Genomic DNA, 26,550 nt, shown 5'->3' on the forward strand with positions numbered 1-26,550 from the left:
AAGCGTTATGGAGAGGCCAGGCGCTGGGACAGAAGGGATGCTGGGACCGTAATGCGCGGGGGAAGCCTCAGCTGAAGTTAATGGAAGAAGAGCATCTGCTGCGTGCTCGGGGGCGGGAGGAGCAATGCTGGGCGTCTGTCATTGTTGAAGATGTCCCTGCTCGTCACAGGGGAATTGGACTTAGAGGACCTTTAAAGGTCCTTTCCAAACTTTACTATGATTGTAATGTATTCCTATGTGGTCTGCATCTGTTTCCGCAGTGCTCTCTCTTGTGTGTCCCTGCCTGAGTTTTCAGCTGATAATTCTTTGTCGTTGGAAGCATGAAACAATAATACAGTTTTCTCATTAAGAGTTCAAAATAAATTTCAATTAAAATTAATATTTTTCCCTTCTTTTAAAAACATCAAAATATCCCAATCAACATTATAGAGAATTTATTTCAAAATCAGGTAAAAATGTTGCAAGACTAGTATAAATTCTTTCAGCTCTACTTTTAATGAACGATTAGATGAATTAAGAGTTGTGCGTGAAGTTTTACAGGCCTTACTAAGTTTATGGTATCGTTGGTAAGTGTGGTATTGTTATGAATACAAATGCTGTGTACCTTTTAGTCCTACTTCACTAGCTTTATTATCCCAACCTAAAATAAGAGAATTGTTTGGGTTTGGCTTTTTTTTTTTTTTTTGTCTTTTTGGTTGTGGGTTTTTGGATTCAATAAACCTACAGAATTATTATAATAGCTCTGTATTACTGAAGAAAAAGTTGGTGATTTGTTGTGTGGTTTTTGTTTTGTTGTTTTTCCTCCCCATGCTGTTCTTGTAACTTCAAGAAGTTCTGTTTCAGTCCTAGGATCCCTATTCTGTTCAAAGATATATAAAAATCAAAAGGATGTTATCAAAACCAAGAACTTACAGAGAGCATATATTAGATCAGAAATAGAATTTGACACTGAGAGATGATGTGAACATAGCAGTCAACACAGACACTAGTCTGTCTCCTTAATCAATAAAGATTGATTTCCTTCCTTTACTGTGGTATGTATAAAAATAATAGTCAAAACACTTATTCTTCTAAATCACTTTTCAAATCTTTTTACTATGAGGCAGCTTAATAGATGTTTGAACTACTTTCAGATACATGAGAATAAATAGCATGAAAGTATATGATCATTTCAGAATGTGGAGACAGGTGCTGTAGTCCTTGGGAAGTAGAAACTCCCCTTTGCATCCTGAGAGGGGACCACTTAGAAGGATATGCAACCGCAGCCAAGCAACTTGTGTTTGACACAATAAGGAATATGAGAAAAGTGAACATGGTCTAAGCAACAGGTTGGAAAGGGTTATTTTTGTAGTAGCTCTCTGAAGAAATGAAAACAGGAAAGGTGGCACAGCCATATAAAGTGTTTTCATTTGTTACAAGATGACAGTCCAAAGGAGAATGTCATTTGCTTAGATGAGGAGGAAACTTAGCTGTGTTCCAAAAATAATAGAAAGCTTCACTTTAGCTTCCTGTCATTTGGAGGGATAAATTGAAGATCCTCCTCTGGCATTGCACCAGTGTTTCAGGTAATAGAGGGGTATTGTTTGTTATTAAGGAAAAGAGGCAAAAGGAGAATTTGTAGAAGGGGTATTCTTAAGTCGTGCTAACAGCTAGACGTGCATGAGGAGCCATCAGGTGTGTATGTTCAGGATTTGGCCAAGAAGATACAAGTCTAGCCAACGCTAATGTTCTCTCATAAACTCCATATTTATGTATATATATTCTCATACTAAAATGAGGGGGGTTCCTTTTTTCTGCAAACCTGCTTCATCACAGACATCTCACAGGGTCACATCCTCTTTCAGGCATCCACCTGCTCTGGCATGGGGTTCTCCATCCTGGATTCATTCACAGGTCACAGACCTTTCAACTCAAGTTCAGACTGAAGTTCCAGCCTATCCAGGAACAGCAGCCACCACACTCTGGCCACATGCCATCCTTTGGAGGCACATCTGAATGGCTGTTACCAAAGCATTCCCAGGCACAATACACTAAGGTGGTAAAGCAAAATACAGTAAGCAAATACAGTAAGCAAAAGGAAAATGTGCCCACTAAAAAGCAGTAGATTCAAAATACAGTCACAAAAGTAAGCCCTATGGCAACAGACAGGAGCCTGCTCATTACTAGCTAAACAGCACTAGCAAATATACATTCAGTCTAGTACATCCCAGAATAATTAATTCTTGAAACTTGTTAGCTAAAATACACATTTTAAGATAAAATACACATTTTAAGCTAAAATACACACTAAAATCAGGGAAGCTTTGAAGCATATAACCTGAAATTAAACTCAGTCTTCTAATGGAGCAAAAAATTATTTCCTTCAACTTCTTATGCTAAAATTATTAACAAAAAATAAAAATTGAAAGACCAACTCTCCAAATTCCCCAACAAACTAGAATCTTTCTCATATGGCAAGATCTAGTTAAAACATGTACATTCAATTTCTTACCAAAAACCTCCCTCTTCCCCTAAACTGTAGAGTTGGAGGATAGAGGTTTCTCTGATTTGCTATTTGTGGAGGACATGAGGAATTACTGGTTCCATTTGAAGCAAAGGGGTTCTAAAGATTTCCCAGCATCATCTATTGCTGTAGGCAAACTTCCATGTGGTTGTGGGGTAAAGGAGAAATCTGTAAGTAGGAAATCTGTAAATTTTCTTAACTTGCAAGAATTTTTCCCTGAATAGTAGTACTTCATTTTTTCATAAGTTTACTGTGAGTGCTGAACATCTTGCATTAGGTGTTGAGGATGGCATTTCATAATTTCCAGAATTTGCTCTACCATCTTCAAGTTGCTGAATGTTCTCTGGCTCCCATGTTCAGGTTGTTTTCCCCAGTGGTATTTTTCAGTATCTTTAAAAAGACTATTTTCTTGAATGGCAAGGGGTTCACTGCCTACTATCAGCTTCTATACAAGACATTGCAATTTATTTTTTTATTTATTTACTTTAATCTAAACCAAATCTTTTTATTTGCAGTAGGACTCACTGTTCTCTTCCCTCCCTCCCCTCTTTTTTTTTGTGGGGGCCTAAAATGTCTTTTGCTGTAGTGTGCTTTATCAAGAAGATTGTAACCTGTCAACTGTGTTCACTCTTTATACATCAATGTATAAGAAAGGTACAACAAATTCTGTTAAAGGACATTTCATATAATCTCTGTTGGAGCTTGCTGACAGAAGGAAGTTGCCAAGCCCAGGAGTATGGATGATTGAGAAATACCAGTCCTCTCCCCTTATGAGTTCTCATTCAGCAGACTGGAAATGGCATTGTTTTATTGCTTGCTCAGTAGTGGTTGATCTCTAGTGCAAATTTTAATAACTTATGTTTCGGTTTGTTAACTGAATTAAAATAAATGTGTGGAATAATCCACACTTAGAACCGGTTTTGCAGTCATGTGTTGAAATTGCTGGCACAGATTAAAGATTTCTTTCAAATTGAAAGCCTTACACTGAATGACCACTTGCAGCTTCGAAGACGCTAAGAAAAAATTCTGGCTGCAAGGGGTAAGGTGTGACATCTAAAATTTGTGCACGGAGATTATTCTTGATTTTGGCATCAAGAAGGCTGTTCTAAAAGATAACCTGATGCCTCCCACCTGCTTCCTTGGTGCTATACGTTCCCATCGGACTTCAGCTTGTAGACAGGACATAGATTTGTAAATTGGTCCCGTGTCACGTTTGCCTCAGGAAACTGAAACTTCTGAAGATGCCCTGAAGACTGCCGAATTCTTGGAAACTTGTCAGAAAAACAAAAGTTTGGCATTTCAAGCCAAACTGAACGGCGTACCTTACTGACAGTGTTAACCCTGCTGCTAGCAGCTCCCCAAAGCGCTGTAATTTTTTTTTTCGTGTTTTTGGGTCGAAATTGCTCCTCTACCATGTCAGCGCTTCCTTTGCCTTTGGGTTTCTCCTCCGCAGCCCGCACTCCGGCACCCCGGGTGTACGCGGTAAGGCGCACGGCTGTTTCCCCTGGTCCCCAGCCCCACCACGGGCTCTGGGCAGTGCCCTCCCGCTGCTGCCCTGGGCGTGGGGCTCCTCCTCGGGCGGGGGCCGGGCCGGGCCGGGCCGGGGGAGGGTCCCGGCGGGGGCGGCGGGCGGTGCCTCCCCCCGCGGCGGCGGCTCGGGGCGCCTCGGCCGCGTCCCTGCGGCAGCGGGCGGCGGTCGGGGGCCATGGGGGGAAAGAGCTTCCTCCTCGGTGTCTTGACCATCAGCATCCTGCTCCTGGCCGCCGCCTCGGAGGGTGCGGAGCCGCCGCCGAGCTGCGAGGCGGTCCGGAAAGTTTTCCAGCTGCGGCGGCTCGGCCCGCTCGGCGGCGTCCCGGAGGTCCCGCGGGCAGGTGAGGCAGAACTGGCGGGGCAGGAGGCACCGGGGCCGCCGGGTTTTTATTCGGTGCCGCCGGCGGCGCTGGGTGGGTGGTGCTGGTGGCCGGGCTGGGCACCGCGGGCTCATCGGGTCCCCCGCTTTGTAGCGACATCGCGGCTGGCCCCTTATTCAAGAGAGAAAGCGCTCTTCTCGGGCTGTGGGCACTGGGGCACCCCGACACCTGCCTGAAACCCCCCTGTGCCCACCCGCTTCCCCTCCGTACCGCGCAGAGCGGAGCGAGCCGGCTTCAGCTGGGGTCGCCCTGCTTCCAGCCGGCCGTGGGCAGGCACAGGTACATCGGTGCCGGAGGGGTCCTGGAGGCTGGGGACAGCCACCGAGCTGTGTCTGGCGCTGCTGGGCTGTGAAACGGGAATGACTTACACCGCTGCCTGTGGTCGGGCTGCGCGTTTTCCGTACTGGGTATCTGCCTGTCACTGGAACGTAATGGAATAAAATTCCCGGGGAAGTACAGTCTTCATGGCATTTTGAGTATATCTAGCATTTGTATCAGAAATGATTTTTAAAAAAAATTTAAACGACGTTGCAAAGCACGTATGTAGTAAGGTGTAGGTTTTTAGATTTGAGGTTTTGGTTCCAGGTTTGTGAGAACCTCAGCTGAACTCAGAGAATTAAAATGAAACTATTTTAGTGATCAGCGATATAAGATTTGAAAGCAACTTTTTTTTTTACCCATCTGTAAAGTGTGTTCATGTTTAGATGACAAGTTAACTAGTAAATGTGAGTTAGTGCTTTTTAGACAGAAAATGCAGCAAAAGCTGAGTTAATGCCCCCCTGACTTTGAAATATCAATAACTAACCTCATTGTTTTTTTTTTAAAGATAATTTGTGTGGTTTTTATTAAGTCTGCAAGTTGAGATAAGGCATACTAGGTTTATTTTAAAGGAATCCCTCCAAAATAGAGCTTTTAATAACTCTAGCTTTAAATTTGACTGATAATGCTTAACACAGTCAATATTGCAGTGTGTGTTTACAAATTGGAGTACTATATTTGTTACCAGTACATTTATCAACATGCATGGTTGTCTTCTTGCATTGTCCTAACCTGAAGATTTTGTAATTGTCTTTGATAAAAAGAAAATAAACACTTCAATTGGAAAGCCTGATGAGACAGGTATTGTGCAAATGAAGGTGTCTGGAAAGTGAAATCTGAGTTACAGCTCTGTCGGTGATTTAGTTTTTTGTCCTGATTATTTGTGTGAATAATCTCAGTATGAATGATATGGTATCACTTTATCTATGTTCTTCTCATTCCATAGCCTAGCGTCAATTTTATGCTTTCTCTGTTATTATTTTTGATTACTATGCCATTCATCTGTGTGCTAGGGATAGGGAGGAAATACGCTGACTCAGGAGAAAAGAACTATATTACCTTATATATGCTTCTTCTGCTCTGCTCTTCCGATTTCCTCCTTTCCCCTATAATATTTTTTATACCACCACTCACTGTTTTATTTTGATTTTGACTTTTCTGCATTTCCTGTTTGAAGGAATTGTATTTGAATTGTAAGAATATAAAAGAATTCCTTTCTCTGCTGCTGCCCTTACAAACAGTGGGCAGCAGGAGGGGTGGTACAGCTGCATGGTCAGCAGCCTTTCACTCTTTGAAGGAATTACATTGCTGTGGGCAGCCAGAGTTCTTGTTCTGAGTAGCATTGATATGAGGTATCATGAAACAAATAATTGCAAACTGTTAAATCTGTCCAGAAGTGGCAATGACAAGAAAATGGGGATTAAATGAGTATTTTAGAAGATTTAGATGTGATTAAAGGTAGTAGGCTCAAATCATAATGTGAAGAGAAATATCAGTTTTTGCTACTGATCTTTTGATTAAGCCTTCTTTTGAGGCAGGATGTAAAAACATTTTAAACCTTTTCTGACGGCACTAAGAAATGTATTTGTGTATAAGATGCACACGTGCACCCATACAACGCACACATTTCTTGTAGGTGTCCACTTATAAAAACAGGTTTTCAAGCTGCCTTTGCAAGGTTTAATTTTGGTGCTGAAATCTGGGCATCTAGCAGCATTTTAGTTTTCTTAGGGTTTCCATAGTGTTCCCAGTGGGGCTGACAGATGCCTGGGAAACTGGATAACTCTGGGGAACTTAACATCTTTCTGGTAATGGAAACTTACTGGTGGCGCAGTGTGATCAGCTAGAAATTAAGGAGGAGTCTTGAAGATCAGGAAGACTCCAACAAAATTCTATCTTACTGAGACATCTGAGATGTTTACAAGTATCCAAGATTTATGTCTTTAACCAAAATTGTCTTACTAAGACAGCATTGTCCCAGTCCCTGCATTTGCTGAGGTGAGTAAACCTTTGGCATCCTAGGTGCTCCTTGTGGGCAGCCACAGTGGACAGCCAGTGCAGCCTGCAGCATCTTGGAACTACTCCATTATCAAATGTTGGTGTTGTCTTCAGAATATGCTGCATAAATGCCTCTACTGCATTGCCTCTGTGTCTTTATTTTAGTGGTACCTTAGACATAACTTAAGAACACTTTAATTTAAATGTCTTAAGCTGAGTGTCTGGGGTAGAGCATGATCACCAGCTGAAGAACAGCAGGAATGCTGGTTGATGTATGGTTTTGTATGCAGTGGAAGTCAATCAAATTATAGGGTTTATATTTGCCTTGTTTTTGTTGCGTGTACAAAAAAAGGCTGTACCATTCCCATTCTTTCCTCTTCTTAGTAAGAATAAAACCAGCAGCCTTATATCAGTAAATCATGCAAATTCTAGTTCTGGAGATTGTCATGTGTCTGCATTTTGAATATATGTTAGCTCAAAAACCGATGCATTATTTTATATAATTAGTTTTGTAGCTATTGTATAAAGGTTGTGTATCTTTAAGGGAGAAAAAAATACCTCTGTCATCCTATGCAGAAATGACATATATACGTACATGAAGGTGATCTTGAGGATATGGAAACTACAAATTTGAGTTTCTGTTATCATCCACCTAGGACAGGATATAATAATGTTGCAAATGGCAACTAATAATCAAGATAAATGGATATATTTACCAATCCCAAGATACTTATTGCTACCCCTAGCAATCAAGACATTTGACTAACTGTTCTTGGTCTTTTGTAAATGTGATTTGGGAACCATAGTACAGACTTATGCTCAGCCCCATCACATGCTATATTGGAACACTGATTGCATTCATGCTGATTTTAAATGTTAGTTGCAAAAGTACTTTGTGTTTTTCCTGTCTGGTTCTTTGCTACAAGTACATTTTTGGTGGGACTGTACTGAATAACCTTAGTAATTAAGAATCCAAAAAGCCACTCTTTTTTTGCTATATGAAGAATGAAATAAATATAAAAAGTACTCAAAGGTTCAGTCTGGAGGTTTATTTTTTTTTTATTTTTGTGGATCAATATGACTTGGATTATTTGAAAAAAAAAAAAAAAGAAAAAGAAGTTGTTGTCTGCAAAATTCTTTTAAACATATTTTTATTTCCTATGTTCAAGGTATTTTATATAATTTCTGGTATTGTAACCTAAGCAACTTTTTTGAAGATTTCCACTCTTTTAAAGATTTACACTCTTTTACCCTATATGCTAGTAAATCTAGAGTTTTTAGCTAATTTCAGCGGTTCATTTTTTTTTTTTTTTCAGACCGATTGAATGGGAGCTCTGAGCTCTTCTTGTTATCTTGCTTGCAAATAATATTTATTCTCTGGTTTCTTTCCCTCAGAATACCTAGAACAGAGAAGCTGTGGATCCCCTGTCCCTGGAAGTGTTCAAGGCCAGGCTTGATGGGGCTTTGAAAAACCTGGTCTAATGAAATATGTCCCTGCCCATGGTGGAGGGTTGTAACTAGATATTCTATAAACCAGACCATTCTATGGTATGATTTTAGTAACAGCAGAATAGGATGGCTGGTAAACCATTCACTCCTGCCTTCTTAACAGAGAGCCTCCAGTAGATATTTCAGTGAACAAATTTTCAGGCTTCTCTTTGCACCATAAAACTGAATTCTGTGGTTTATTGAAAAATGTTACATTTACTGTCACTGTAGAATCAAACAATTTCCAATGAAGTGGGGTGAAAAAAGTGCTGGAGATATTTTTTCTCAGCAGTTTGTTTTTGGTTGGTTTCTGTTTGTTTGCTTTTTTGGTTTTGGGTTGGTTTATTTTTTCAGGGATCAATCTAGGCTTCTTCTCAGCAAACATTGGAAGATCATGTGTGCAATTATTAGAACAAGAAGCATAAAAGAGTGTGAAGACTGTCATTATTTAAAATTTTACTCTAAAGGCTTTTTGGTAGAGAACCATAATGAATATGAAGTTGAATAAATGAGAAAAACCATGCTGGAAGGATGAGATAATGTCAGAAAAAAGTTGGTCTGTGGTGCTATTGTTAATTCAGGTTAAAATGGTCTTGCTAATTCCCCTTAAAGTAATTATAGAAGTCAGTTTAAAACCCAGCAGGTTCCTTTAATGCAATTCCAAGATCATATTTGAATTTTAATTTGGGTTTCTAGTATAATTTACATTCCAGTAATTTGGATTTTGGTTCTACCTCAAGTCAAATTAATTTTTTTTTCTTTTGTTGTATGGAGGTAGGACACTTCTAACTACTCTATTTTTTTAATGGGCATTCAGAGCTCTGGAGTGTGATTTAGTCAGACAGAAAGTGAATTGCTCTGTCAAATCAGTTACCGATGTTCATTATATCGCATCTGTTTTTGTAAGGACTGTTGCCAACAGCATAATTTTGTATGTGTGTGAACATTTCACCTCTGGATCCACAAAATGATCACTGTGAAAAGAAATTTGACAATATTTTGTGATTAAAATCAACAAAAAAGTGGACTCAGGTATATAGCAGTTCTCCTATCTCAATGTCCAATCTTTCAGCTTCTCTAGGAAGTCGTCAGTACTCAGTGATGTTGATCTGGCTGGGTTGGCCTGAAAGGTGTTGCAGCTCAAGAACTGCCTCCTGACTCTCATGCTGAGTGGTGCAGACAGGGTTATGTCTACATTGCTTGAGACTGGTGTCCTGTAGAAGGAATGGACTGTCCTCTCTTAATGGGATTTTCTCGTGAATCTTACTGGGAACCAGTACGATGCTTTTGTAATGCCAAGACACTGTGGGGTCCCCTGCCCTGAAATTCAAGCAGTCTCAAAAATGGGAGGGCTTTTGGGAGAGGATGACATGTTTTGTTCTGTGATCTGTAGCGCGAATGTATGAAGGGATGGTTTCACCTTGCTGGAGTGCTTCTTAGTAGGCAGGAAGATGAGCTTGGAGTGTATAAGGAAGGAGCCAAACTTGTACTACAGTATTGTCTGCAGTGCTGTTTGAAAGCAGTATATAGAATTCACCATCTCTTGATGTGCAGGTGAGAGAAATACTCCTGCTGAATAGAGCCACAGAAAAAAGGGAGATGATAGCTCAACAGTGTTGACAGTCAGGGCCAGGTGCGTGAGACTGATTCCCATCTCTTTTACTGAGCAAAGCTGAAGTACTTTACAACAATTGTAGTGATAGCAAGTAATGCTGAATCTGGAGTGGTGCTTGTAACAAAAATAAGTTTATAAATATTAAAGGATAAGCATGAGAAGGACTTAGGTCTGATACAGGTTCCAAATCCATTTTGAAATAAACCACTCATTTGACAATTGTGTCCAAGCCATATGGCATTTCAGTGCTGGCTTTTCAAAGACTGTCATGACAATCCTAAGTCTGTTTTGGGTTTTTTCAGACCCTGGAACTGGTCTCTTGGAAGTCTGAATAGACAGAAATTTACCACAGATCTCTCATTTGCCCTTCCTGGCAGTTCATGTCCTCATCCTGTCAGCATTTGTTTATTTCAAGGTACTGAAAATACAGATTTGTACAGCTGAGACCACAAATAAAAGTTTAAAATCAGTTCCAGATAGGTAATCTTGCACCTTAGAACAATTACATTTTTCTTCTTCAAACTGTCTTTCCTAGACTCATCTAAATTATTTTTAGTTTTAAAACCTTTCTTATACCATAACTGTTTACTTCAATATATTTTTATTACAGGCTAAGGTATTTCACTTCTAGCTGTCTTGATCTTGTTTCAAAGTGGATCACAGTGTAGAGCCATCAGAATTTGGTACTGAAAAGAGCCAGTATGCCTTGTTGGAGTAGAAAGTGTTTTCTCCCTCTATTTCAAAATTGGTTATTGATAAAACAGTTCTTGTGGAAGATGGAAAGTTTTTTAGATGTGAAAACTCAGAAAATAATTGTGTGGGTTTTTTAATATTGCTTGTATTGAAATGGAAGGACCTGTTTCACATTCTGGTTTATGTGTCTTCTGAAACATTATCTGTAAGCTGTTCCTTGTTCGGTAGATCTCTAAAAAACAAATGGAAAACCACTCCATGGGTTTTGAGCAACAGTTCAGTTTTTGGTCAGTTGAGTTCTTTGTATGTTGTATTTGGTTACTTTTTCCTGGCCAGTGAAAGCAGCTGTGTTTAATGAGCTGGAACAAAAGTAGATCAATAAAATGTACTTCATATGTACATGATTAGCAGTCTTAAAACTATGAAACAAAATTCACTTAGGGTTGGGAATGAGATCCGTGTTCAAATGATGCTGCTTAAAAATACTTTTCATAAAATCAAGGAAATAAAATAATACTGAAGTTTCATCTGAAGCCGTATACGAATATTCATTATTATTTTTGGGTTTTGCTGAAAGTCTTGAAGCTGTACTCAAGTCCATAAAGCCTTGATAAAGTTTCAAATTAGCTCCTGTAGCAGTAGGATGTGTATCTTCTGCTTTAAAAGTATATCTGTATATCTATACTTCTGCTTTACAAGTGGCAAAGCAGTGCCTAACGATTATTTAAAATACTAAGAAGAGTTTGGGTAATAGACCTAATTTTTAGGTTATTTCATTTTAGTATTAGACAAGTATTATCCATGTCTGTGCCTGTGTACACAGGGAACTGCATGTGAACAGTTACCTTGTGTATTATTTGTTAATAACTAAAATGTAGAAGTTGAAAGGTCATGCAAATAAGTTTCTCACTATGTTTCTGCGAAATCTTGTCGTATCAGTCAGTGAAAGAACATATTTGAGACCACAGTTTGGATTGGACTGTTAAGTTTTATATTAATATAATTTAAATTCTGGTATTTATTCTTTCATGATATGTTTGTTCTTTATATTAGAAAGCATTGTTTAGATACAGTATTAAAAAAGAAAAAGATTTTGAATATAACCACATGATAACGAGGAAGGTGAATAATGCTTTTTATGCTTGATTATGCTCCAGTTGTAACATTATAAAAGTACTGAATTTTCCCTCTGGGATTTTAGTATGCCCAAAATTTAAAAAAAATACTCATTTGTAGAAGTGTCTCCCAACCTATTTGGGAAGTAGGGAGTCGATGTCATGGATTCATGGGAATGTTTGGCATTAGAGACACAGTTAGGGAGATTAGACTGGATGTTAGGACTGCTCCATGTAGAAGTTAATGTTAGCATGTTCATTATACACCTGTCAGGAATGGGCTTTCCACTGGTGTGTTTGTAATGTTTGGAAGTAGTTAGCTTTTTCTAGTCCAAGAGTCACAGAAGCACAGGAGTGGCAGCCATGAGCTGCTCCAGCAGTTCAGTATTCTAGAGGATCATAGAATCACAGAGTAGTTTGTGTTGGAAGGGACCTCTAAAGGTCATCTAGTCTACAATGAGCAGGGACATCTTCAACTACATGAGGCTGCCCAGAGCCCCATCTAAGCAGATCCTGAGTGTTTCCAGGAGTGAGACATCTACCACCTGTATCGTGATGTACAATGCATATTCAACATATTTTACGAACATTAATTAGCAATATTCACAGCTGGAACAAGATTACATTGTCAGGGAAATTACATTATGTGACTTTAATTAACTGTAATAAGTGTATTCTTCCCAGAATTGTAATTAGTGTCCCCTTCTGTTGATCAAGACCAAATCTTTTAAAGCTTTGGTATTTCTTCTGTGTGTCAATACCCATGTAAAAAAAAAAAAATCTCTTTGGTGTTTGTGTTTTGCATACTTTTGTTTTATATTAATCAGTGTAACTGCCTTTTCTTTAGGTGTTGATCTCCAGATTTGTACTTCTGAAAATCCAACATGCTGTACCAAAAAGATGGAAGAAAGGTATCAGATTGCAGCAAAGCAAGACATACGGCAAGTGCTTCAAACATCAAGTGCTACATTAAAATTTTTAATATCTCATAATGCAGCTGCTTTTCAAGGTAAAGCTTTCTGCTTTTTGTTTCCAAACTTGTCCGTACTTTTCTTGATTTATATCTTTGTTTCTTTATGATGTAATAAAAGTTATCTATTAATTTTTAGCTTCTCCCTATGCTTTATACTTTCAGGTAAGGAGTACTGAATCATGCAGGTGATTAGAAACTGCTTTGCTTTTGGAATTTGTGCCTTTAAAAAAATTATATTTGAGAAAAAGTAAGAAATCATTCTAGTGAGATGCTTTGATTTTAATTGTAAACATGTAACTTCACATTCCTTTTAACTTCTTTAACTTAGGCCATACTAAAATGCAAAATTAATGCCTGGAGTGCTACAAAAGAGATTTTTTTTTTATACCACTGTTTCCACCCACTATATTCTTTGTCTTTTTCTAGTAGTATTCTTGGGTAGTTTGTTTTTGAGATTTTGAGATTCTTTTTTCAGATCTAGTTTTTCAGACTCTTGAGTTTGTAAATGTGATTGAAAAAAAAATTGCATGTTGAACCATAGTTGTTTTAATAAACAACAGGAGGTTACCTGATAAATAATAGTTATTTGGACGGGTGGTGGGGTTTCCTTTTTGCAATTACTCTTCGGACACTATTAGTTTCTTTTTGATTTAATTGTGCATAAGTTAATGCAGAAATTGGTTAAGGAGCTGAGAAGATAGAGATAGGAGGTTGTATGTGGTGGAAGGAGACACAGAGTTTACATGTGTTGAGGACAAAGCCCTAAAGTCTTGTTATTTGTCTGTTAGTATGTGCTTATTAACCTTTATCACTGCTTCATTGGAAAGGATAACATGGTAACTTCATACAGGCTTGGGAAGTTGTCCTTCTGGTAACTCTCTTGTTTTTAACCTGCTGAAATAATTAGCAGAATGGGGTCCTGAAATGCAAAGTTGACTTTGGAGCCCTAAAGCCGCCTCTTCTTTTTTATTTTTAACTTAGGCTGTCTAATGCTAAAAACAAGCTGGAGTTGCGAGTTGCTCTCCACCTTTTGGGAGTTTTGCCATTTAGCCTGCCTAACACAGCTGTCAAAGGACGTTACAATCAGGGAATCATTGATAAAATGTACAGAGAAATCTTTTAATCTCTTTTCTGCCTTTGTTCTTCCTTTCAAATTCTGTTTATTATCTTTTTCTTAGTACCATGAGAGTTAACCTAGAGTTTGGAACATATTACAATATGCTAAATTTGGTATGCTGTCTTTGGTCCATCATTTGCATTTAAACAAATACTTTTCAAAGCATATACTTAAAAGCAAAATCTATTTTATGTATCGTACACACTTATACACTTACACATATTTTTGAAGTACATGCTTTAGTCTTTAGTAGTTTTGTCTTTATTTTCCTTTTATGTAAAGAGGTATAACAGAGAGAATGTTGCATGGATTCTGGTATTATTTGGATTTAAACACTTGTTTAACCTTGAAGTAATTATTTGTGGAAAAACATGCTATTGAATTTACCACTAATTTTTGAAGACTTGCAACCATTGCTAACTAAAATTAAAGCTGAGTGATTACAGATTCAAAAACAATAAGATGCTGCTGATGTTTTTTCAGCTTGGAATTCTAGGTGCATAGTAAGACATTCTATCTGATCTGAATTCAGTTTTGACCCTGTTTTGTGCAGGACTTTGGGCCGGACACTTCTTTAAGGTCCTTTCCAATCTGAATTACAGTATGACAGAGTGCCTATCTCACCACCAAATGTTTAGGCATTCCTTTTATATTTAGATGAGGCTGGGCTAGGCGGCTAGGAGTGTGATTATCTCTTCTGCTACTTTGGCAACTGGACAGACATCTCAGGAGTCATGCAGAAAGGGGATTGTTGGGTTGTGTAGAGAATGGAGCAGATGTCATGGATTTTGTCACTGCTGTCGCCTGCCTCTTCTTAAAGTATGTTGAGGTTGGCCTTAAAGGGGTGGACTAGATCCCAACAGAACAAAAGCTGATGTTTTTGTCTCAGTGTCTTACATATTCAGTAGAGAGAAGTAGGCAGTTAAAATAAATCATCTGTGTCTGGCTCTGGAGGTCTTCAGAAGTGTGTTTCCATTCAGCATGAAATACAGTCTAGGGATCCTGAGTCTTCAGGGTGTCTAACTACCAGGGACTTTTTGATGACTGTGTCGGTGAAATGAGGCAGCTGTCTGCCCATCTGTCTATTAACTTATTATGTGTGTGCATGTGTGCATATGAGAGTAAATTAATCTGTATATATTGACATATCTTTGTCACCCTCTAATGTTTGTGAAAATTCTGTGGTTCTGTATTGTGGTAAGTGCTGACAGTTACTATTGGCAATTTTCAAATATTTCAGAAATTCCATGCATCTTAGGACATGTCAAGCTACATGGTGCAAATTGCACCACTTGTGTACTGGGTCCTACTGAGTGCTGTTAGTTTTTTCCTTCTGTTTTGGGGTGTTTCAGGATGTGTGTTTTCTTTTTCATTGTGAATCTTCTATTTCTTTTTTAATAGCTTTGAGGAATAGTAAGGGAAGAGAAGGATGGGTGGCAATGAAGTTAAATAAGATATTAATCCGGTAAGTGGAAGATACATTATGGAGAGCAATAAATCATTTTTCCCTTGGGAAAGGTGACTAGAGAGCTTAAGCTATATGATAATTTTGTTTCAAGACAGTAATTTTGATAGCATAACATTATTGCACATTTCTGATTTTTAGTATTTCTTATCTTAATATTTGAGGAAGAGATTGTTGCTGCTGTGCAGGAATTGCAATAAGATCTCCGACTGTAAACCCAAATCCTTTTTAAACCTTACATTTTCATGCCATAGACATACCTCAATATGTACACTCTCGTTTTGTACAGTTTTTAGATGTTACTCAAAGTTCACACTGACCTTTGTCTATACCTGTAATCGAAAGATTAACAAAAGTGCCACAGTTCAGTCACGTTGCAGTGCTGGTTTTTGTGTAGAGAAAAAAAGAAATCCCTACAATTTCTGAAATTTGGAGAGGAATTGAATAGGCATCTAAGAATCTGGTGATCTGCCATAGGATGCAGTGCTCTGCAACAGAATAGCATATCTTGTGTCACTTCACTATTTTTCCACAAGAGAGCTCATAACCCTTTAAAAAGTGGCCATGTATGACATAGAACAAGGTAACAGCTTGTCTGGTTGAAAGGGAAGTTTAGAGATAAGAATTTAGTTGTGGAGTCTAAAGCAAATGGCCTTTTCTCTGTGCTACTATATTTAGCAACTCTGGTACTGTAGCATAGTTTTTATAAATATGGAAGCATCAATCATTTCTGAATGGGGCTGCCTGTCACTGAAACAGAGGACTTGGCAAGTGTGTGTCTGTATGCAATAGGTAATAAACTGCACTCTTCAACAGAGCATTACCTGACACTTCCACTGTGTAGGAAAAATATAATGCCTTTGCCATTTAAGTTCTGAAGTGCTGGGAAGGATGAAAGTTTGACAAAAAAGGCTCACAGATGTGTATGCTTGGCAGAAAGATTTTTGAATGTAGAATCTGAAGACGGAATAGAAACAAAAGCAAGTTTTGATAGAGAAGAAAATAATTGCTGAGCCAGTCTTACTGGATAACCAAGGAGGCAAAGGGTATGTGAGTTAGAAGGGGTTTTTATGACTTAGAGCAAAGATAAGCCCACCTCAAACAGGAAGATGTTTTTACCAAGCAAAAAACTAGCACAGGCAAACAAGCCTGTCGATGTTGCAAGCAGAAAAAAGGTCTCAGAATTTTCCACTGCAAGAAAACTGAAAAACAACTTCTAGCTTAAACTGTAATGTACTAACTTTTAGTGATTGGAGAAGAGTAACATGAATATGGTAATTGTAGTAGTTATGATAGGCTGTAGATAAAAGTTAAGGTATAGATTGGTTCTATTTTATTAAGATGCTCAGCAAAGAAAATGCATTTGTAACCTAAGCTAAGGGTCTCCAGGCCTGCCTGCAGCTGGAGCTGAGAGCTGTAGGCACAGGCTCTGTCACCCATGACCCTGGACTGTTGTAACGTTTTGGATGTAATAAACTGCATTTTCAAGAGCCGCCTGGAGTCCCGCATCTCTCATTCAGGCTCTTACTGAAGTATATTGATCAGGCTTTCTTGATGCAGTTTCATGTTTTTCTGTTAACTTACTGCTATGCAGTAGATCAATTTCCACTTGATTCTAGAGCAGAATTAAATGAAGTCACATTGTTGCATCATATTGTTTGAGATCACAGTACAATTATTACATTCAAATAGGAAGTTTTGGTCAGTAGCTAAAGTAAATTGTGTGAACTAGAAAATGGGTTGAAATCTTCAGAGCTGCTTTCTCTGGTAAGCCATAAGAAATAATGGAATTTCTGTTCATCTTTGTAAAACTGAATGTGCCGTGGCACTAATTCAATTGCTTTCTACTTGTGAAATTTTCTGAAGAACGATTTGAAGATCAGAAAACTTACAGCTAGCGCTGCTGTATCTCTCATGGTTTCAAATGATATGTTGCCTGTCAGATCATCTGCAATACAAACTGCTTTGATGTTTTAACATTTTCTTCTTTCGCATCTCCATAATACTTTATATTTTAAGTGTGGTATAAATAAGTCTAAATCTAAATACTGGTGAATCACACTTCTTTTAATTAAATTAAATTTAGGGATTCTGTTAAAAGTCAAAAATGTGGACAGGTTGAGAGAGTCCATTTGTCACTCTGTTATACTGAGGGATGACAGTCTCAAAAATATCTGTGGTTCACCATAATTACATTCCTCTTTCTTGATTGCTCTGTAGCCCTTCCCCACAGCTATGATCATGCTACCCTCTGGACTGAAAAAGTTGGGAATTTTAATAACACAGAAGAATCGTTATACCCACTAAGGAGCTAAGGTCTAAGGAACAAAGTTGTTACAGAGACTTCATTAACTTCAGAAATCATCTATTCATATGGTATTTTGAGTCCTTTATAATAAAAAAGCAGGATAAACGTTATGCTAATATAACTTAGATTTGGACCCAGTATGTCTGTAAATACATCAAACACAACACTAATGGACTGCTGTAAGTGCAGGAATGTAGAGATTTAGATTAATACCTAAAATTTCATTATTAATCCTGAGTTTTATTTCTGTATTTCAAGCAAGTCTTTTATCATTCTGAAGGACTTTGGTTCTACTCTATCTCATTCTTATCTTTAGATACTTATTTGCCTATATGTGTGCTGTGCCTGTAGGCACTCCTGGGGTGTGTATATATATATATATTTCTTAAATTGTTCTTTTCAAGTGTGCACTTGTGCTCCTGTATTCTAGTCTCAGCCTGTTCATTTACCATCAATTATTTCTCCTAGTTAAAATAGTGTGAGTTACAATTAAGCTGATGTCGGTGCACTGTTCAGTCTCATACTCGGTGAGTACTAAGATTTTTTTTTTGTATTTTTGTTAGTACCCAGCTAACTGCTGTTTTGGTTTATGTTTGTGTAACACAGTGATCAGTATAGACATATGCTAATTTAGATTTTTCTATGCCTTATGTAGTTCTTATGCATTTGAAAAGAGAAGTGAAGTACAAATTTAAAGCATTCCCTGGGAGCACTGGCCATAGAAAATTCGTATTTTCATGGATGCCTGCTTCCTGCTTATTCTGAGAACTTTGGGAAGTTGATAGTTGATAATGGCTGACAAAATGCAGGAGTCTGAAGGACTGAACTCCAGCAGAGATGGTAGTATCAAATTGATGGTTTTGAATGAATATTTAATATTATTTCCAAGGTAGAATTGCCTGTGGCCTTTTAGATTTCCAAGATTTTCAAACATGAATGGAAGTTTTCACTTAGTATTTTTATTCTGTGTTAAGAAAAAGTAAAAACCCAAAAAGTCAGCAAGTCAAGTCTTGTTGAAAGGCAGAACTCAGAACAGTCCTGACACGATGGAAACAAAGTGCGAAAAAATTGTTCAGTGGCAACAAATGCAAAGTGCTCCATTTAGCTGGGGAGGAACAGTGGAAGACATAATAGTACAGGGGATGTCTTGCAACGGATTTGTTCTGTAGGAGAAGTTCTGTGGATAATGACAGATCAAAAGATGACCGAAGTCAGCAGTTTCATACTGTTGTCAGACAGGCAACTATTTTAAGATTCTTAAACAGAAAGACAGAAGAGATCTGTGAATTGAAATTTCTGTTCTGAATTCGTAAACTGGAGGACATTGTTCAGTTTTGGGTAGAAAGACACGAACCAATTGGAAAGAAGAGAGAAAAAATATGCTCTGAAATCTACATAGAAAAAACTACACATAAGAAAGTGTTTATCTGTACTCCTTTGCAGTAGATAAAGCCCAACTGGTGTTGCACTGCAGCGAAGAAAATACAGGTTCGATATTAGCAAGTGTTTTCCAATGACAACATTAAACATCTGGACAAGAAAACAGTTGCCATGAATTATGTTGTAAATAAGATGAATTCTGCTTGCAGGCCAGGGGTTAGACTGGACTGCTCAACAGAGTTTTCTTGGCCTTAGGACGGGTTTAAAATGTGATTTGAAAAGAAAAGCCTAGTGATTTGAATGTTTTAACTAGTTTTAAGATTAATCTATGGGTGTTATGCTCCAGCAAAAAGGGTTTGTTCATTAATCTTTCTAGGAAGATTACACAGTTCTTTACTATAATGTAATAGGATGGATTGCTTCAGTCATGAAGACTCTTGCAAGAATGGGTTTAAATTTAGAATATTATATATCAGTATTAAAAGAACACAAATTTGTTATCATAAGTTATATAAGTTATCATAACTTGATACATGATTTTTTTTTTCATTATTAGTTCTATAGTGGAACTGTTGTGTATAGAACTAATAGATCACATTGCCACTTCAACAGATGAACAGATGAACTATATATTCTACATGGGAAATTAAAAAAATTGTGCAGTTTTTACAGTACAGACAGTCTTATTTTAAACCTTTTTTTGGTTTTCAAATTGTGTCTTGGTGAACTTGACATACTGTGTAGAAGTGGATTCATGTACTGAGTTTCAAAGGCTTTGTGAGAGGTAAAACCACTTTGGTTTCCCAACAGACATAAATCTAACGTTATGTGGTCTTACATGGAATTTTTAAAGATAGGTATGTTTACATCTAGAGTGGATAAATCTGATGGTATTTTAAGTGACATTTTAAATTAGAAAGCGATTGTGTCAAAACAGCAAAAAGGAAAAGTGAGGAAGGATAGAATTACATCAAACTGGAATGAATAAAACATTAAAATACATTATTACAAAGTTCAGAAAACCAAGCACTGACTTTTCCTGTAAAAAAGTTATACCAGTACTTGAAGTAGATGAAGTATAGTAAAGAGAGAATTAAAAGGACGGTACTGTACACATAAACCTGGGAGAAGAATTTTGCTCCTGTGTAAACAAAAACCAAAGGTTGTCACTGAAGACCCCAGGACTTGCCAAATATCACCGGAAACCTAAGGTTAGACAACTGAGCTGAGCCCAGTGTCACCATTGACTGTAATGACAGCTTGGCCACTTAGCTAGATTTCACACTTTTAGATCCCTACACTTAGGTGTGTCTGAAGCTGTGCCCCAGTGAGTCTATTCTACACACCAAAGTAAAAGCCCTCAGAGTTCCCTGCTCTTTGAAACCTTACAGCCATCCTGTCTGACAGTGCAAGCTGTGAATAAAGTTTGGGAACAAAAGCAGGCTTGAGTTTCCAGCCTGTCAGCTGCTTGGAGGTGATTGCTTTTATCCTGATGTAAATGAAACCTGGCTTACTGCCTCCCTCCTGCTGGAGAGGTAGAAATGTGCAAGATTCTGTAAACATATTGTCAAATCTATTGTTCCCTCTTTTGCTTATCATGTGGCAATTTGCTTACATGCAAAATAAGAAGTGAATATCTACTTTTTTTTCTCTTCTTCATGAATTAAGCAGAAAAGGTATGTGTCGTGTAACGAAGTAGGTGATAGTAATTTTAACAGTGGTAGTGAAACAAACTTACTAATATAAAACACCGTGAGCACTGTACTTGGATTCTTAAAAGAGCTATTGATACAAGTAATATGCATTTTTAATAAAGCTACAAATTTCATCTTGTATTAAAGGCTTGAACTTAGGTCTGTGCGGACTAGAGGAGTGCCATGATAGAAATCTGCTGATCCTCAAGTTCTGGAAGAGAACATTTTGTATTCACTATTTCAGTGCATTTGAAATGCATATGCATTTCAGGTCAAAATACAGCATGCTACAGATCTGCTGTAGATCAGCTGCATAGCTATTCAGTACTTGTACAGTAGCCATTTATCTAGGGGTTTTCTGTAGTGTCTAAAAATGCAGTAGAATTTACTGAGGAGAGTTGGCTGTTTTCTGGGTTATTTTGCAGGGTGTAATTCTTTCCCATTCCAGCTCTTTTTGTCTCTATATCTACTTAATATCCACTGTGATAGAAGCAAAGTGAAAAATTAGCCCTGTAGTAGTTCGGTGATTAGGGTACTTGTGCAGCACAGAGGAAGGGTACTGCTCCTGTGAATATTTTAAATTATTTGTATACTTTATAAATATAGTCTGCACTTGCAGGCCTGAATCACTTTAGAACAAGTGTTTTTCAAGATATGTGGGAGATCCAGGCTGGATATACTTCCAGTGTCCAGATCTCATATATTTTGTTGCCTTTTTCAATGAATCCTCTAAGGTCACCAGACTTCTGAAAAAGAGGAATTTTTTGCTGATTGGGGGACAATTAACTAACTTCTCTTAAGAACAAAGATATAGATATCTAAATTCCAGTGGACATTTCCCTCCACTGCTACCACTGTGATAGGCATGGGCTGGCTGCTTGTAGAAATAAACTTGTGCAATGATGTTATGCAGGGCCAGGCTTGCTGGGAAGATTTGTTTCAAATCAAGTGTTTTAAACTGAAATATACCAATATTTTTTCCATATTTGTGTGAAACACATTATGGATGTATAACTATATTTATTTATTTTTAGGTGTCTGAAAATTATTAAATATTTGTAGTATTCCTTTCTCTTTATGTTGTGGTTATGAAGTCTTTTGAGTTTTGTAAGATGGGATAATGTAGTTATAATTTACAAAGTTTAGAGATGTACAGAGAAGGACCAGTAATTTGAAGTTATAAAATGGCTTTCCGTTGTGTTTGCATTATGTCATAAGTTTCAAACTAAAAGAGTTTCCAAGCAAATTTTCTTTGTTTTCCTTAACACAATTTTAAAGTCATGTTATTTTAAACAAATTGCTGGTAACATAAAATTCCTGACTATAACCAATGAGTAGTTTTTTTCACTCTCGATCTGTTACTTAAAAGTTGCAAGCCAGAATCCTATAAGCAAAGTAGGACCTAGTTCAACCATATTAAAATTCTATGTACATTTTAATTTGATTTCAGCTGTGTGACCATGTTATACTGAAGCTATTACCTGGCTCAGTGGTCCCACAGACAATTTCCCTTTCTCATTCTGATTTTATTGTAAATGATTGTCAGCATAGTACAGGAAACTGCAAATTCAATTTTGATCAGTCCCATGAGAGACTTGATTCTTCATGACTTACTCTTGTTGTTTTGACGGTAAATTGAAATAGCAATCTAATTTAAGGATTTCCTTCAGTGTAGAGGATTAAAATCTGTAATTTGTTTTATGTAAGGTCTATTTCTTTATTGTGTTATTAGGTAGAAGCTAATATTTAAGGAAATTTTGTTGTGGTTACTCCCCTGGGAAAGATGAAGTTCTTCATTTAATAATCCCATTTGATATTTAATGGTTTATTATGCTTTTTTTCCCCTTTCTTTTACACCTGGGGATCATAAACCTGCTGTTTTCTTTTAAAGACAATGTTTTTTGAGTACTTACTATAATTTAGGATTTAAAGATGGCTCTTCCTCCGCTCACTGCTCTTAGTCCTTACTGTGAGGCAGATTAATGACCCCTTTGGTTTAAAGAAATTTGATTTTGCTTCCTCTTTCAGTGCTGTTACTGTGGTACAAACTATACCAGAACATGGAAGATGAAACAGTGAGAAGTTAGAAGGGCACCATGAAGAGAAGGTAACTGCCTAAGAACAAAATGGTTTAATGGCATATTTCACTGTGAACCTCCCAGAGGCAAAGGTGTTAGCAGTAGGCTGTTGGGATGAGATTCAGGGCTTGATTCAGCTGCATAACAGGCATCTATCTAATGCTGTTTTAGCTGTCTTAGGGTGTCCTTTCTGTCTTCCAGGCCAAACACTACAGCAAGGTGCTGATCCCACAGAGGATATCCTGCAAGATCTTGGGAAAAGTAAATGAATAGTAAAGTGTAACAGTAAAGTGTATTCTGGGCAAAAGATTCAAGTTCACTCTCTCAGAATGTAGAAGTCAACAATGCAGTGTCTACATGTGAGGTAGGGGCATTTAGTCCCATCATGTTAAAAGGAAATTAGATCAAATATGTCTGCTTTAAATGGAGTCAAGTAACTCCAATGATTACTCGTTTTTGCTGACATTAACTGTGTATAAGATATATGTATATTCTGAAAGTAAGGTGCTTAGTTATATTGAAGCCCTTGACAATGTCACTGCTACAGAGTCACTGGAGCCTAGGGAAAGAAGATAAAAAAAAATAGCAATGAAATTGCTGCTTTTCAGGAGCATCCCAGTTTTTGAGTTAAGATGCAGAATAGACAAGGTAACAGGGTGAAAAAAAAATCATGATCGGAGGTTTGGTCTTGCTTCTAACTACAGGTTTGCTTCACTAGTTGAAATATTTCTTTAATACTCAGCTTCCCTCCCTGGAGGGAACCTGCAGTTGCTGTGGTTCCTAATGCAACTGGAACAGAAACATACTGTCAAAAAATTTGGTAAGATGCACAAAAGTGCAATTTTTTTGCGTATTTTCTTAAAACTCAACACCTCTTATAAAACCAATCAAGAGCATTTATACTAGTGACAAAAATAATTAAATTATCTATGTCAAAGATCTTCAGAAAATATCTGAGCATTAGCTTATATCTGTGCACTCATCATAGGAATGGATTAAAGAAACCAAAGAAAAAAAATCTGAGATGAATAAATCCTAAAAAGCCAATCTTCAGAGAAATAATAAGAGAAGTATAAAATTGGGACATTAAGCAGAAAGAAGAGAAAAGGGGAAAATAGGTATGTCTTTTTAATTTCTTCATTTCTTTAGAACTTTACAGTCTCAGTTCCCTCACCTGCCCAGTGCATAACTAAACCCAACAGAGCTTTCTTGAGAAGATCACAACGTAAAATGATGGTAAGTATCAGAAAGGAAGGTGAAAATCAAAGGCAGTGTTAAGAAGTAATCAACTGCTTTTTGCAGAGAATCCAGAAAATCTCTTTTCTGCTTCTCAAATAAGGACACTACTCTCCTCATGTAACCTAAAAAAAGAAAAAAGTTTGGGTGTTATTTAGGAGACTATGACTCCTCAGCATTATCTGGCTTTACGTTTCAGTGAAACACAGGACAGCTAGAAGCTGCAGCTGCAGTAGAAGGAGCAGTGCCCTAACTTGGCTCATTTACATGAAAGTAACTTTTGTGACACTGAAAGAAGTCCAGCCTCGGCATCTTCTTACTGTTCATGCTGAGAATTCAGAACAAGTGATAGTTTTTAACTTGTCACACCTGGAAACGTAAAACCTCATACAGTGTGAGAACAGCATTGCAGCATTTTCCTGAAAACTTAAAAATGAGAATTCTGAAGACCAGGAAAGCTCTATTTAATGTTCCAGGAAAATGAAGCAAGAAAAGTATTCCGAAGAGAGCATGTAGAGTTTAATTCAAAGTTTAAGTTGTTTCTCAAGAAAACCTTCTAACTTACTTCTGTTCCCATAATAATCTAGCAGAAGGTGGTATTGGTTACTCTTGACTCAAAGTTTTAGGGCATAGACAGATTCTGGGGAAAAATGTGCTGGATTGTTCCACAGCTCTATTTTCCTATTTTATTTTTTTCCTTTACTATTTAACCTTCAGAAGTTGACACTACCTATTTAACATGGAGATGTGGTGTTAGTAGCGTTTTTTTGCGGTTCCTTGGGTCCACATTGACAGAGTAAATAACTTGGCTTATGAACCTGGTGAGCTACTAAGTAAATCCACAGTGGTGAATGCATCTTCTAGGCAGGGTGATCTCTGGCCGTGAGGAGGTACTCAGCTGGTTGAGATGCATTTCCAGTATCTAGGCGTAAGCAGTATCTAGGCCAGTGCTTCCCCAACTGGGTAATGTACATGGGCCAGATGGACCCCGGTAGGAAATAAGCCATACATTTTAATAGCCAAGGGGATTAGCCACTGGAACAGGCTGTTTGGGGGGGATAGAGTATCAACCCCATCTCAAGTTCTTCACTGCAATCACATGCCAGCCGCTGCCCTGTTTCGTAAAAATTATATTGCAGGCCCAAGGTGTTATAGCAGTCAGATCTACAGTCTTGTTCCAGTCTTTAAAATGGTGAGTGTGAATGTAGGAAAGCATCCATCGTAGTGCAGTCTGGCACTGGAGTGATTCTTTGAAAGATGTATAGTGTCAATTTAATCAGAAAACTGAATGCAGTCTGCTCCACACACTTCCCCCCATGTTTCTTCCTCATGCAGAATTTTAAGGGAAGATCACTCAGCTATTCAATCTCTCCAAGAAGCTTTGCAGCTAAGCGGGATTTAGCATTGTATGTGAATCACAAAATTAGTTTTTTGTTTTCTTATTTAGACAAAAGTCTAAATATTACAAAATTTCTTCCTTTTAGTTCACACTCTTCTCTGTGATTAATACTGTCTAATGGAATTTGTCTCAGGCTTTTAAGAAAGTGGTAAAACCTGAGATCCATTGATGGGACTTCAAACTATCAAGTTTTACAACAAAACAGGACTTTAAAGATTTTTTCAGAGCTTTTATTACTTGATCACAGAGGGAGAAAGGTTGTGTATGACAGCTGCTTTATTTTTTACAAAACTGAGATACTTTGAACATCTTGACATCTTATAATGCTGCTATTTTACCATGAAGAAACAATTTCTGCCTGTTCCTCCCCCAAGTGATCTTCTCTTTATCAAATTAAATCTGTAACACTATGCAGGGAAATAATGACATTGGAAGAAAGCTTCCATGATTTATTATTAATTGCTAAATGAGTATTTACCTTATATAAATAATATTTTGCCTCCATTCTGTAGCAGGCTAAAGCTTAACATGCCTTATTAAGTGAAACCAGGTTATTTTTACTGTGGTTATTTATTGAATATTGTTTTGAACTGTTGTTTGGGTTTGCTTTCAGCTGTCACCTCTTTTGATTCATGATTCTGTTGCTGTAGTAAGTATATAGGATTGAGAACATTCCTAGCTGAAGGAAGTAAATGTATGGTAGGCAAAAAAATAGGGCTTGTATAAATCATCATTAAAATTCTAATTTTTACTGGATTTTCTTATATAAAATAAGTTAAGTGGAAGTTTGTAGCTGGAGATAATTTCTCTTATGATCTGTATTGAGTGGATAAACTTTCAGCTATGTTTTCTGAACTCATAAAAAGTTACTATCCCTATCTACAAATCCTAGTCTTACATGTGTAGTGAGGTCACCAGAGTTATAAGAACAGTGTACTAGTACATAGCCTACTTTAGATGTAAGAAAACTAATCTAAAGAGAAAATTCTTGTACTCCACGTTGTCTGCAATGAGTTCTACTTGAGGAAATTTTCTTTTAAAGAGTTCTTTCTGTTGTCCACTCTCAGATTTATTCCAACACCAGTATCTAATTGCCCTTTGAACATCAAGACCTGTTCTAATCTGCTTGTTGTTGCTACCCCAGTAAAGTTATGCCTTGGAGGATCTCTGAGGAGTGCATTAAGTGAAAGCATTTTTACTTGTGATTTATGTTTTTCTCTTGTCGCTTTGATGAGTTTTCAAAAATTAGATGTAGCAACT

The 26,550-nt window shown here is 37.5% G+C and overlaps 1 protein-coding gene across 1 annotated transcript in view; it reads left to right on the top strand.

Annotated features, from left to right (window-relative positions):
* The first annotated feature begins 4,208 nt into the window (after positions 1 to 4,208).
* The window catches only part of GPC5 (glypican 5), a 572,404-nt gene continuing 550,062 nt past the window's right edge, over positions 4,209 to 26,550 (top strand). Inside the window, exons 1-2 of the mRNA XM_041423410.1 lie at positions 4,209 to 4,374; positions 12,488 to 12,649. Coding sequence (XP_041279344.1) covers positions 4,209 to 4,374; positions 12,488 to 12,649 — 328 coding nt within the window. The remainder of the gene's footprint in view (positions 4,375 to 12,487; positions 12,650 to 26,550) is intronic.

This window comes from Onychostruthus taczanowskii, unplaced genomic scaffold (assembly GCF_017590055.1).
Source record: "Onychostruthus taczanowskii isolate IOZ18803 unplaced genomic scaffold, ASM1759005v1 scaffold77, whole genome shotgun sequence".
Classification (NCBI taxonomy): Eukaryota; Metazoa; Chordata; class Aves; order Passeriformes; family Passeridae; genus Onychostruthus; species Onychostruthus taczanowskii.